Genomic DNA, 14,453 nt, shown 5'->3' on the forward strand with positions numbered 1-14,453 from the left:
TCATTATTAAAGTTTTAATTATCTGAAACGTGACCATTTGGGCTCTGTTTGTGTGACTCACATATCTAACCATTGGCTTTGTGTGTTTGTGTGTGTGTGTTACGGGTATGCGCGTGTGTTTTGTGTCTCCTCCAGCTGATTAAGACAGATGCTCTCTCCCACCGAAATCTAATTCAGGCGGCATCAGCACTTCCTCTTTTCCCTTCTTCTCTCCTCCTTTTTCTCCCCTATTGTTTCCCATCCTCCTCTCTGTTACATGATCATACACTGGGGAAATTAGCTCTGGCACTCTGCATTGGCTGCACCGAGACACGCATTTACATTGTGTGTGTGTGTGTGTGTGTGTGTGTGTGTGTGTGTGTGTGTGTGTGTGTGTGTGTGTGTGTGTCTGTATGATGAGCTCAGGCAGACCGGAGCCTGCGGTGGTGGCCTAGCCGTCAAAATGCCCAGTAAATTTCGCTCTCCCACGCTGACACATCCGACGTCCGATATGCACCTTTTTAGGCAGTACTGTCTCGGTGCAACACTCCAGCTCAAGACAGGATAAGCAGTCATATTTAAGGCAGTGACACCCACCAATGACGCATAAAGTTCGCAACTGATGCAGAACTTTTTCTTCTTTTTTTTTTTTTTTAAACGGTCATGACTCCAGCGACTGGCAAGAGTTTGAGAGGGATAATTGGGATTGAGGAGCTTCATTAGTGGGATTACGCTGCGACGGCTCTTTGAAAGGTGACATTCATTCCAAGTCCTTTGGGAACACGTTCCAGTAGACGTCAGCGGTTTTGCAAAAAAGTACGAAATAAAGGAGATACGAGGACGACTGCCGAGTCAACTAAAGAGTCGAGGCTGTCGAATCTGATGTCAACACTGCAGAGGCTGCGCTCCTCTTCTAGTCTAATCTCCCTCCCTGATGATGTTTTGCAACGCACGCAGACATTAAAAAGAAGACACTTTGAGGGAAATAACAGGCTCGCTGTCAGGTCCTCGACTAAAGAATGACTGTGATTGCGGCACAACACCTTACCAACCTCTCTGTCTCTCTCTGTCTCTGTCTCTGTGTCTCTGCCCGCATCCAAGGTCACCTGTCCAGTGGAACGTTGAGGGAGGCGGAGCCGAGTAATCATGGCGACTGCACAACGGGCTCCACTCCCGACTGCTCCCCTCCGTCCCCCGACACGGCCCTGAAGAACATCGAGAGAGTCATCCGCCCACAGGTGAGCGCCCTCACGTGCACGCGCGCCGACGCGCTCCTTTGAATAAATGCTGCTGCTGCAGAGGTACCTGATGCATTATTGAGCATAACGGCAGCCACCCACGAGCCACTTAAAACCTGCAACCCACACACAGAATGACAAACAGGTCTGACTCTGATTGATTTGTTTTCATCGTGTCCATCACTACTTGAATTAGGATCGTTGACTGTCCCTCTGACTGCGTTTGCTGGGTAAATTAAGCCCCCCAAAAAAACCCTATACCAATCATTTCTTTTAATGTGGACTCGTCACATTTCCATAGCGCTTCGGCAGTTGTTGGTGACTCAGGAATAACGCAGAGCCCACTATTGTCACGCAGAGGTTGTTTTTTTTCTTCTTCTTTCTCTCAAACGAGCTCAGTGGCAATATTTCACACCTTGAGAATCGAAAGCAGTTGTTTTCTCAGCTTGCGTGCGACGTGACGGCGCGGCGACACCCAAAATCTTACTTGCCTCAGAGCGTATTGTGTGACACCAGAGGAAGTCGTCATCACATGAATCAGCCTGCGAATAGAAGGCGCACTCACGAGGGTGCGCTCACCAGCACTGTTTTCGCTTTCGGTGCTCACCACGGCCACGTGATGCATGGCGAGGTGCCGCGGTGTTGAACTAAACCCCGACCTGCCAGTCAGGAGAAGAGAATAGAACTGGCCGTTCACCGATGCGTGCGCCGGGATTGCACGCGGCACCCGGCAGGCCTCCGCTCGGCTCGTAGCGCACACAATCAAGGAGCGCCGCGGTTCAATTTGAAGCCGTTTAATTAATTCTCTGGAATTCATTTCATTTCGTATCAGCGCTCCTTCCGGCGGCTTCTGCGGACGTGCACGCTGAGCTCGCAGCAGCGTCCTTCCCTGACAAAGTTTGGTGCAATAGTAAAAAAAAAAAGTTTGAGCCTTTTCAACGTAAATCTAAGAATTGAAAGGTTGGCCAAGGTTGAATATCTGAAACTAAATGATTGGTTTTATTTTACATGTTGATTCAGGGGTTGTTTTGCCTGGATTATCTCAAATCTAATCTCTTGGCAGAACTGTTCATTCATTCATTTTCCATACCCGCTTAGTCCTGAGCTCAGGGTCACGGGGGTCTGCTGGAGCCTATCCCAGCTGTCATAGGGTGAAGGCAGGTGACACCCTGGACAAGTCGCCAGTTCATCACAGGGCATCTTGGCAGAACTGCATTTACATAATTTACAGAATTCTGAACATAATTTTGATGGTTTCACGTTTGTTTTTTGTTTTTTTTACATTTTGTCAAACATGGTTTTGGATTATGGGGATTAATTAGATTCTAATGAAAATATAGAGTTGGCATCACTTTTGCAGCAAGAAATCTTTTTCTTTCGACTGAAATTGCATTGGCTAATTGGTTTGTTGCTCTTTGTGGAAGAGAAGAGGCGGCTTGTTATATGCCCGCAAAAAAAGCCCCCTTTAAGGTTTGAGACAGTAACTGAAAAATGTGCTCTGCACTATTTATCTCTCTAAATCCGGGTTTAAAAAGCAACTATTCCACTCATGTTGGCGCTGCTAACGCTGCGGCAGACAGCTAAAAACACATGTTACGGCTTTGTAGGAGCCGAACAAGACCTCAGAGGCCCCGTTGACTGAAATCCATGGGCTTTGTCCAAATGTCAGCTGGACACGTTAGATCTCCACAAGCTCTTGATCGCACTCAGAGGCTGATGGGATGTGAACAGAAAAGAGGGAGAGAATAATTAAACCGGGTAGCAAGGAAGCAGAAGTCTTTGGGGTTTTCAGTGTCATACCCACCGGCTGGCTGTCCTACTTTGCGGCTTTATTGTGTTGATCTTCACCGTCTATTCAAAAACAACTGCAGCAAAAGCAAACATGCATGCTAGAACTCGTGTTTTGCGTCCACAGAGGGTTTGTGTCTCAGACAGTCACATGTCTGGAATACCTTGCACCAAACACATTTATTAATAAATAAAAGTTCCCCCTCGGCTCTTGGTGAAGGATTCTTTATTTTTTAAGCCTTCAGTCTGTGTTCAGATCAGTATCAGCACTGCGTCCTCCAGTGGCACAACCTCTTCTCCTGTTTGCAGCTGTGATTCCAGACCAAGCCGTCATTATTAGGCAACCTCGTTAAACGCAGAAACGCCTTTTTAAAACTACTTGTTTCCAAATCTGCTACCACGGGCTGCTATCTATCTATAAATTACTTTTCATTTGATTGGAGTCTAGTAGCTTACCCTTTAAAGCATTTTTTTTTCAGTAGGTCTCTAAACGTTACCTTGAGAGAATCTGCAAGAAAGCCGGTCTTGGCTGCCTCTGTACTGTGCTCTCTGCCTTTGCCAGCTGGCAGTGAAAGGTTAAAGCATGCTGTACTTGAATCGTCGGCGAGGAATAAGATAGTGTGTGGATGGATCTGGAGTTGGCCCAGCACATTTGCCAGGAAAGCAGGATCTCTTTGACCTGTGGCTTGAAATAACATATTTCTCCTTGTTAGGCAATAAATTGCTTTTTTCAGCCAGTTCTGCAACTCTGTGATTGGGCCCAACTTTGCTTTTATCTGAATGCTTCCAGCGTTGTCTTTGCATCTGCCGCAGTGCGAGCATGCATACGTGCTTATTCCCCTGGCTGCAGACCAAGCAAAATGCATTGCACTTGCTGCCCAGTAAACGGGGAAACGATTTTCATATGTGTGCGAGTCACGTATGAATGTACGGTTGAGTAAGCTCGTCACGTGACTCGCACATGAACATACAGCGACACAGACTGGTAGTAAACACACAGAATAATGCAAACAGTGGCGGGTTGGTCTGATGTAGCTGAGAGCTGTCAGCATCAGTCAAGCTGCAGGCTTTGAGGGCAGCGATAAGACCAGCAGGCAGGCAGGCAGGCAGGCAGGCAGGCAGGCAGGCAGGCAGGCAGGCAGGCAGGCAGGCTGATGGTGTCTGATGCTTGTCGGCCCCTGTTTTGTCCTATGTAGGTTGAGCAGATGTTGAGATGCTCTCGAAACACACTCGAAGCGATGTATGTGCAGCAAGTGTAGCAGCTTTGAAGCACGGTGATGGCTGACTGGCGTCTACTCATCACAAATTGGCCTGGTGAAAATACGAGCGTCAAGAGCAATCAAAGCTTCCTGAACAGAATCATCACAACCATCATCGCTCCTCTTTTTGAGTTATTGAGTGATTATAGACAAGTTGCTCTTGCTCTTTGAAAAAGACTAAATGAAGATCTATACTGCAAAGCTCACATTTGATAATGACATGATGATTCAATATTATAGTATTTAGCTCGCTGTTTATAGCCTGTTGTTGGGTTCTGGCTTCTCGAGCTGGCTACTCGCAGTCAAGACGCTACAGATAACGTAAAAGAACCTAACCCTAACCCTGTGACACCCAGAGTGACACAGCCCCTTATTAGTAGTTCATTTATTTTTTAATTTTATGAAGCAAAGTTGTTGTTTTTTTTGAAAATGGTTCAAATTAGTTGGCAAAGCAGCAAAATGTTAAAGAAAATTATGAAAAGATACCTTGCTGAAAATAAAATGTTGCTGTTCGATTTAGAAACAAATCTTGAATTTAAAACAGAACTGGTCGTTCTTTGATATATAAAGTCTTGGTCTTGACTTGGTCTTGAACCCCAAATGTCTTGGTCCTCAACACTACAGGAAACATGAGTGAAGTGATCAGTATTTGACCTTTAACCTGCACTCGGGTGCAATAGAATCGGCACAACTGTTGTGCATCGGACAGAATTGCCTTCCTTCTGCAACAATCGTGCTTATTTCAACACACTGCACGTAGTCGCACCGGCAGCTAATCACTGCGGCAAGCGCAGCTCATTAATGTGCTGGCGCCCCTCAGTCAGCTTGCCGCTGAACCTGTGTTTGTGTGGAGCGCACGCGCCATCACACCATCGTCTTCCCGCCGCCGCCGCCGCCGCGCTCCCATAATCCTCCAGCATATTTACCCCGGATCGCTGTTTGTTTACCTCACGTGTTTGCATGTGTGCCCGCCTGAGCCGGCTCTGTGTCAAGCCGTCAAACAGGCATCCGCGGCAAAATAATCATCACGGCAGCTGCTGCTTCCGTGCCAGTGAGGGTTCGCACGAGCGCAGCGTCTCAACTGGAACTTCCTTCACAGTTGTGTGACGCCAATAAAAAAAAAAAAGAGGTGGTAAAAAGAAGTTAGATGTATAAAACATAGCTACGCGTGCGTCCTTAAATCCTGTATCGTTTCTCTCCGGGTTAAATCAATTCAACACATTACAGACTTGTCAGTCTCCTGTGTGTAAGTGAAATTGTGAAATTAGTCAGCCAGCGAGGAGATTAATGGGGGATGACAAAAAAATAAATGAATAAATAAAAACCCCAGTCTCCCCAGAATTACCATAAATTAAATATTGAAACATTTTAATGGTCAATTTGAATCTGCGGTTTTTATTAATCAGCCGATCATCCCTCGACACCTTTCCAAATGTGACCTTTTTAATCTGAATAATGTTATGATAATTGATCCTCATCTTATTCATATTTTAGCTTGAACTTGATGAGAAATGAGCACTTTTATTACCACTTAACACACATCACCTTGTCCAAGGTGAAGCTGAAAGGGGCACTCTCCACTGTAACGCTACACAACTCACACAGTTAAGTTAGCCGGTTAAACTACACGGTTTTCCCCGGGGATGCTGTTCCACACAGGGAAACTGCCTGTCGCTGTAGCTTAGTGAGCCATCCAGAACCTGAACGTAAGTGTGTGTGAGAGCGTGTGTGTTTGTTTTAGAGAGCGCAAGAGAAAGAGATTGTGTGTCCTTTTGTGTGCGCGAGTGTGATTGTACGTCGGCGCTCATTAATTCCCCTCCAATCAGCCATGACATGTTCATTAGCCTGCTGCCCGTTTGCATTGTTAACACTGAGCCTCAGCCAGAGCTGCGACAAACCTGGTGGCTGGTGTGCTTCTGTGTGTGTGTGAGTGTGTGTGTTAGTGTGTGAGTGTGTGTGTGTGTGTCAGCTCTTAATAAGCACGAGTCGCCGTCTGTTGTTTGAGGGAGACGAAGGCCAAGTACACAGAGGCATGAAGGAGATAAAGGCACACAGACAGGAGCAGGAGGTGAAGTTGCCGTCAAACTCATTCTGCACAACCCAAGGAACACACGCAACGTCTCGCACCACCACTGCTGTTCGGGTTTCTATCTGAATTGGTTTTAGCTTCTTTTTCCTTTGTTAACCAGATAATAAAAATATAAGAAGAAGACCTTTATTGATCCCACCGTGGATCCCCACGTCAACCAAACCTCTGCGGTTGCTAGTATCGAAAATTAATGTTATTCAGAATATCGTATCGAAGTCTGAAATCCAGTATCGTGACAACACTCGTAGGTATAAACAGGAAAAATAAAAAGATGTTTACATCTTATGGACAGTTGAATTTACATCCGCTATCTGTAGACTGAAAATATAAATCTTTAGTCTTTATTGCACCTTGAGAAAAAATGTCCAGCTGTTCAGGGGATGGATTTTATTGAGTGCAGTTGTACAGCCTGATGCCTGCAGGCAGGAATGACCTGCGGTCGCGCTCCTTCTTGCACTGAGGTGTTGCGCAGCAGTGATGCAGATATAATGAAAGATTTAATTTCCAAATTACATTTACAAAATTTTTCTTCATCTAGCCTCCATCTGGTAAACAGCCAGGAGAAGCAGCAGAGGGCAAAACTATATTTTACATGATTTTAGTTCCTACTTCAGTAACAACATTTTTTCTTCTTCTTTTCAACGCATTCCGGTTGAACTTTGGATTGGAATTGAATTTGAAGTGATATTTAGAGTTGACTGATGGACCTTCTACTCCGCCTCGCCTCACTTTTCTAAATCGTGTCCACTTACACTTTCTCTCTCGCCCTGCACGACTCGTCTCCCCATTTATTTTCGAGGCATTTAGTCTCCCTGGGCATCCCTCTTCGACTCCTGTTCAAAGTTCTGACCTCCGGCCATCCATTTCGCTCCCCAACTGGAGGAGATCTCAACAGTTTTGACACCGCTTTCAACTTCTTTTGTTTGTTTTTTAGTCCCTGCTTTTACTTTTGTTTTTCGTCTCACTTTCCCTGCGTCCATTCAAGGGGCTCTCAAAAGCTGAGGAGCCTCCTTTCACTTTGTCTTTTCATGTCCTGTCACATCTTTTATCATCATCATTTAGTCCAATTTAGTATAATTTCCACACCTTCAATCTCACTCAGGGCGGTGAAGGCCGCACAAAGGTGGACCGTCCTCTTTGAGTCTGCCCGCCTAAAAGTTTAAAGGCATCACTTTTGCCTTTGAGCTCTGCAAGTGTCGATTTTCTTTTCCTGCAGTTTACACAGCAACACAGCCCCTGCAGTGTTTTGAGTGCCTGAGCTGCAAGTTGTGGAGCGAAGCGCAACACAAACGCCACATTATGTAAGACGTGTTTACCAGATGCGTGTCAAGTCTCCGTTGCCGTCGTCCGCCTCTTAGCGAATCAGTGTCCGTCAGCCCGCACGAGTCTGTCCCTCCGTCTCTGTCCGACAGGAAATTTCACATTACATAATCAGAGTTTACATCTGTGCATCTTATTATATAACATGCTGAGGTGTCATTAGGATTGAGTCCAAATCTCCAAGTGCAGCATCTACAGTATATACATGGAGGAATGAGGTGTGTCAGGTAGTAGGATTTTTTAAGATTTGGTGTTTGACCTTCTGCTGTGCAGTGTGTAAGTTTGCACTGAGGTGCTCTCACTGTTTCAGATATTACAAGTTGTATGTGTGTAAGGGGAAGTTTACTGTTTTGTTTTGTTTTTTCTTGTGTGGTGGCAGGGCGCAAACTGCAACCAGCAGCACAAATTTTATGGAGTTGGAAAAAACGTGAATAAATCAAAAAAAGGCTAATGCATTAAGAAAATGACTCTCTTTTTAGGAGAATAAATTACATAAAAATAATTAAACAAGAATGTAACAAAAACACTGAATATAATGCTATGACGTTAAACAGTACATACATTTACGGTGTGTTTGCATTTCTTTTTATTGTATTATTTATGTGTCTGAACATATGTAACCACGCATGAAACTGAAAACGAAGGTTGAAAGCTAACTCGGAGAGTTCTCCTCTTCCTCCTGTCCGTGCAGCCCAAGCAGCGCACCTCGCTGTCTTCCTCCCTGGACGTCCAGAGGCCGGTGAACCACAGCTGCGAGCCCAGTGAGGTCAGCTCGTCCCTGGGCTACGCCAGCTTCAGCACCAGCCCGCCGGCCAGCCCTCCCATCAGCCCCAACCAGGAGGACTCTGCCGGCTCCAACGACGACTGCCAGCTCGCAGGTAACCTGATCATCTGACAGTTTGACAATAGAAATCCAAATGCAGCGTTTCCCAGAATCATAAACCCGCAAGTGAATAGTTTCTGCTTCTTAGTGCTGCACTGAAATGCTTGCCCTTAAAAAAGGAGGAATAAAGGAGACATCAGCAAACAGGCCTTTCTATTTTTCCCTGTCAGATAGCATGAAATACTGTTAGTTTATATCAATGCTCTCGTCCCCTGCTGGGCTTAAGAAGTCTCTCTCTTTGAAAAAGTACCAAAGGCGGTGTTTTCTCATCTGTCAAATCCTTATATCTACAAAAAACAGTGCATTTAGCACTGTGTTTCCAGCCTCCTGCAAAAAAGAAACCTGTATGGGAGAGGATGGAGTAGGGCGGAGCCAGTTGGTGCCCCCCTGTGACATCACAATGGCCTGCTGTCAGAAACTGAGGCTTTTCACGAGCTGCCTTTCCATTACCCTTGGAATTGTGCACAACCTAAATATCACAATAAAAAACTGGACATGGAAACACCTAAACCTTTAAAAAAAAAAAAAAAGAAGGTTTTGACGCTCTCACAAGGGGATTTTTCAGACGTATCGATATCGAGGTATATCGCAAAAGAGTCATGGAAACACTTTTTTCGCATTTACACATCAGCGGACATGACGTACGGGGTCACATGACCAGTTCACTTCAAGTGAAAATGGCACGTTGTGTTTGGACGGAGGAGGAGACGGAATATTTTTTACAAAGCAAAATCTCGCGGGATGAGATTTTACGAGAATTACGGCTTATGCCGCTCTTTCAGACCATTCAATGGAAACACCTGCAAATCGCAAGTGTACTTTGTCGGAGATTTTAGAAATATCGCTTGTATTTTGAGAAAATCTGTCATGGAAACACAGCTACTGACAGGCTGGGCTTCGTAAACATTTGTCTTGCGTTTTACCTGGTTTGACCCTGCAGTGTTTGTGTTGAAGCGGTGTGTCACAGTCGTGAGGAGAGGACGCTGTCTGTTTACAAAGTGGCAGCCGCCGGGGCGTTGACTTTGCCGCTGATGTGGTCGCGAACGCGTCCCTCTCTCACCCCAACTGTCCCTCGCTCACACCTGCCACTATCAGCAGGCACATCAGCAGGCACTTTGTGTGTCTGTGTGTGCGGTCCAGGAGTGGTTCGGAGCCAGCCAGCCTGACTTTGATCTATGTGCTGCGCCTCAAACCAAACACGCTCATTATCAATCCACAGGTGCGCACACACACACACTAACACACACACACACACGCACAAAGCCGTATGAGACGTCCTCATTTAATATTCCCACTGAAGTGTCGCCGCCGTCTCTATGCTGCCTCGTATTCCTCTTGAACCTACACAAGGAGTCTGGGCTCTGATGGGAGATTAGCCACGAGGTCGGAGAGCAATTATTGATTACAGTCTCACTTTTGCCATCTCAACTCTTTCACACCTTTGCTTTATGGCAGCTTTTAACCTGTGGATTTGGACTTTGTGCCCTGAATCTTCACTTTGAAAGTTCAGAGCGCGAAAAAAAATTGTGAAATCAAGTCAATAAGACAATTAGTTACGTCGAGGGAAGTGCAGCGCACCATATTTATGAATGAACACCTTTCCACCATAGAGGTCGCTAAAAACTTCCACTGGGCATTTTTCACATGTCAGATCACTAGGAAATGGTTGCAAGGATAAGAATGAGAAAGCGGAGCAGCGGCGCAATACTCACAACATAATTCAAAGTGCTGCTACCTAAAGGTACAGACTTCAAAAAAAAATGAGAGGCATTAATAAATAATGAGCAGCTAAATGACCGTGAAAGTTATTTGTTGGAAATAAATTTTCGGGGTAGAAAACAGAATGTACTCAGTGTGGCACAGCAGCTGCTTTGTCTAAGACCCAAAATATGAACATGAATAAAACACCCGCTGTGCACAAAGTCTCCAGCCTACTCTCACAATTTGAGTCTTTGCATTGTGAAAACAATGCCGAAACTAATTTTATATAATTTATATTTGCATTTTTGTTTTTTGAAGTTATGTAACTTGTTGATTGGTCGTTGGTTTGTGCTTATAATAATAATAATAATAATAATAATAATAATAATAATAATAATAATAATAATAAATAATGCTTTTTATTTATAAAGCACTTTTACAGGTGCTCAAAGTCACTTTACTGGTAAAATAACAATATAAAACAACTCGAGAGATTAAGATAAATAAATAAATAAACGATTAAAATAGATATAACCCAAGAATAAAATCAGTTAAAAACAGACAGGGTTGAGAGGGCAGATATGGGCTGGGAGGTGTGGTGGGTTGGAGGGGTCAGGTTGGGTAGGCCAGTCTGAAGAGGCGGGTTTTGACGGCAGACTTGAAGGTATTGAGCTCCGTGCAGTTGCGGATGTGTTTGGGGAGGGACTTCCAGACGGTGGGGGCGGAGACACTGAAGGCCCGGTCCCCTGGGTATGTGATCTTGATTGGGGGAAGGAAGCAACAATACCTGTGAAAAGGTTGCCTCCTTTACATAGTTTCTCATTATAGATTGTTGTGTTTTCCTCTCCTGCAGCTTTAACACCAGGAATAGATTGGCACCCATTTATATTTCCATTTCCATTTTTTCTTCTTCTGCTACTCTGCTCATCCCTTCTGCTCCGTCTACTTATTAGCTTTATAAAGCCCATTGTGGGGTTGTCATGGTAACATGTGGCTTACACAGCGAGAGAGAGAGAGAGAGAGAGAGAGAGAGAGAGAGAGAGAGAGAGAGAAGGCAGTATGTATGTACGTGGATATGCAGGAGGCAAAGAGTCGCAGAATTTCTGAGGATGTTAGTGGAGGGGGGAGAGCGAGTGGGTGACGGAGATAGAGAGGGGATGAGAGTTTAATGTTGCAAAGAGGCGGAGGAGGAGGATGAGGAAGAAGAAGGGGTGATGAACAAACAAAAATCAGCAGAATGGAGGGGATGAAATGTGAGATATCAGCGGGGGGTAGAAGGAGAAATGAGGACAGGAGAGGGAGAGAGAGAGAGAGAGAGAGAGAGAGAGAGAGAGAGAGAGAGAGAGAGAATCCTGCCCTGCATCGCCATAAAAGGTCTTTCCTTCCGCCCCCGTGTCCTCTGTTGCTTTCGCTTCCTTCTCAATAATCCTGCGATCTCACATGCCGACACCGACCCAACATTTATACAATAAATCCCCGGCCCCTGCAGCATGCAGTATGCAGGTGTCAGCCACCTGCGTGGGCCGCCGGATGAAACGGTAAGCCTATTTATAAACCACACCCCCCACCCCCCACCTCCCCACCCCCCGATCAATCTCTGGCGCAGCTGTTGATGCCACAGAACTACGCTTTTATATAATGTTGGACATGCCTCCCTCGGCTGCTCCCTCGGCTGCAGGGTGTCAAGCACTCTTTCCCTATGCCTTCTCTAAAGAATGCATAAGGCAGGTGGGTTGCGACAAGTCTGCAGCAGCCAAGGACTCATTCAGTCAGAGCCAGCTGAGTCTGTCCAAAGGAATGCTTGCAACGCAAAATGTGCAATGATTGTGGAGCAAAAGTAAAGGTTTTCAACAGAGCCGGAGGCTGAGAGGAGCAGCAACAGCAGCAGCAGCAGCAGCAGCAGCAGTAGCAGCAGCAGCAGCAGCAGCAGCGGTGTGTCATTCTACTGTAGGCGACGATGAGAGCAGCTGATCAGAAGAATTTATGTCTCTGAGCAGATGAGGACGGCTGGAAATTGTGAGATTCCTGCGTAATTAAATTGACCTGCAAGCATGTCAAATTAGTGAATCTGCTTTCGGTTGTTTTTGTGATGTTGCAACGTTGACGTTAAAGTTTACTCCCCTTTGCAGCGAAATGCCTCTGAAAAAATGTGTTGTGTGTCCTTTCTTTTGTTCTCACCACACTGCGTCCCTGCCACATCTTGCCAGAGAGATGTTAACCTTCCTTTCTTGTGTTTTTAAGTGCCTGTTTTCTCAGCTCTCTCTCTCAGCTACTTCCTTTTGCTCATTTTCCAACTTGGATTTTTCTTCAGTCTTTTTTTGGGGGGAACCAGCAAGTTTTCCTTTTGATGTAGCGACTCTGAGCTTGCTGTGCCTACAGTGCCTTCATCAGGGTCCTGCCTCTTGTTTGAAGTGCTTTTGGCATGCAAACCCTGACACCGTTCAATGTTCTTCTCCTCTGCACTTATTATCTAAACCCAAGTGCAAGATGTTCTTGATGTTGTTCTTCAAGTACTGTAAAAAGAATTACTTGCAGAACAATTTCTGTGTTTTCAAAAGGATCCAGCACTGCTTCCCGATGACAGGCGCCTAATATTCTGCCTCTTGGTGTGTCTAGAGATTATGACAAAGCCAGATCGACACCTCCGTGGTGCTGAGTGGCTTTCACAGTCTTGCACCCTCAGAGGCTGCCAGTCTGTGTAGTAAAGAGTCCTCTCCAAATCGTGCTGCCCTCCGAGGCGAAGCACTAATTAACGCCACAGTTTTATTAATGAGAACGCGCTTTTGATCACACATTCTCAGCGCTTGTACCGTTTAATGTCTCTTCAGGCAGCTGTGCTAGCACAGCCCAAACTGTCTGTCCACCGTCCAAAAAAACCTTTTTTTTCCCCTTCTTTTCCATATTGAAATACAAACGTAGCTGCGCTGAGATGTTGGTGCTCGTTGGTGCTCAAATCTTGGTTGTGCCAAAGCGCAGCCGGTGAAGGTGACCATGACTCAAGTTTGGAGGCTTCAAACACAAATGAGTCCAAGTCAGACTTGGTTGGAAATACTAAAAGAGAAACAAACTGAAATGAACTGCAGAGAGGGAAAAAAAAAGCTCATCTGCTTTGCAGGTCTCATTGAGCAGCAGTAACTTTTGAGACTTCATGACCTGACCGACCGGACAAACCACAAATGCAAGTACAGCATATACCAATATTGTAACAGTCTGCGTCTCCAGCATGTCAGTGAATAAAGTCTACCCACTGTCTGTGTCAAAACACACATATCTGTAAACTGGACATTTGTGACATCACAAGGGGAAAAGATACCTGCTACCTCTCCAGGTCATAAAGTTCACACCCAGCCAGGTGTTGGCTCCACCTTATTTTTGCCTTCTTCCAAACATGTGGAAGCTTCCAAGCTACAGTTTCAGCAGGAGGCTGCAAACAAAGAGTTAAATATGCAGTTATATATAGACCCTATTAACAAGTATAGAAAGTGAAAAAAAAAGTTTTTTTAATGCCTAAAATCGCACATTGTTCACTCAGCCATACACCGACAGTACATCACAGACCGTCACTGCATTACATTTAACTCTCCATCTGGCTAAAGACACACATACACACACACACACACACACACACACACACACGCACACAAATGGAATTTCAATGAGCAAATTCAATGAGCGGGAGGAACTGCCATCACTCCCGACTTCAGGAGACTTGAAAAATGGGTTTCTGCAGGAGGCGAGCCAGTTGCCGTGGCAATATCGTCAACTCACTCGAATGGGGAATGGAGTTCCGTATTCGCGGATGGCCCCTCGGCGCCTCCGGGCCGGCGTTTAGGTGCTTGCAGGCTGTCAGGCACAGAGTGAAGTTCTCAGAGGCGGAGGGAGGCTGACCTGCTCTCATCTTGTTCCATTATCATTTACATCTGTTATAAAATCAAACCTCTTGCGACTGTACTTTCCAGCCGCGTTAAAAAGTTTTTGCTTCACCTGATACCTTGGAACAGTTTTATTTGTTTTCACCTGAACCACACCTAGGCTCATTAACTAAGACTTAAGCTTGTACACCGTGTACTCGGAAATCCCAGCATCGCCCCGCCCGAGTCCAACGCCAGCGCTCTATTGTGGGTGTGTTTGTGCAGCTGAGCACCTGGGGCTCAGGAAGCTGATAGGGAATCATTCTGGCCAGCGTGGCTCAGGAA

At 45.6% G+C, this 14,453-nt stretch overlaps 1 protein-coding gene across 1 annotated transcript in view; it reads left to right on the forward strand.

The window, feature by feature from the left end:
- Positions 1–14,453, forward strand: part of anks1b (ankyrin repeat and sterile alpha motif domain containing 1B) — a 149,699-nt gene that overhangs the window by 84,913 nt on the left and 50,333 nt on the right. Inside the window, exons 12-13 of the mRNA XM_076030124.1 lie at positions 1,081–1,217; positions 8,365–8,551. Of these exons, the coding sequence (XP_075886239.1) occupies positions 1,081–1,217; positions 8,365–8,551 (324 nt within the window). The remainder of the gene's footprint in view (positions 1–1,080; positions 1,218–8,364; positions 8,552–14,453) is intronic.

Source organism: Nelusetta ayraudi, unplaced genomic scaffold (genome assembly GCF_046127955.1).
Source record: "Nelusetta ayraudi isolate G7.1 ecotype Tasmania unplaced genomic scaffold, CSIRO-AGI_Nayr_v1 ptg000027l, whole genome shotgun sequence".
In the NCBI taxonomy this organism is placed as follows: domain Eukaryota; kingdom Metazoa; phylum Chordata; class Actinopteri; order Tetraodontiformes; family Monacanthidae; genus Nelusetta; species Nelusetta ayraudi.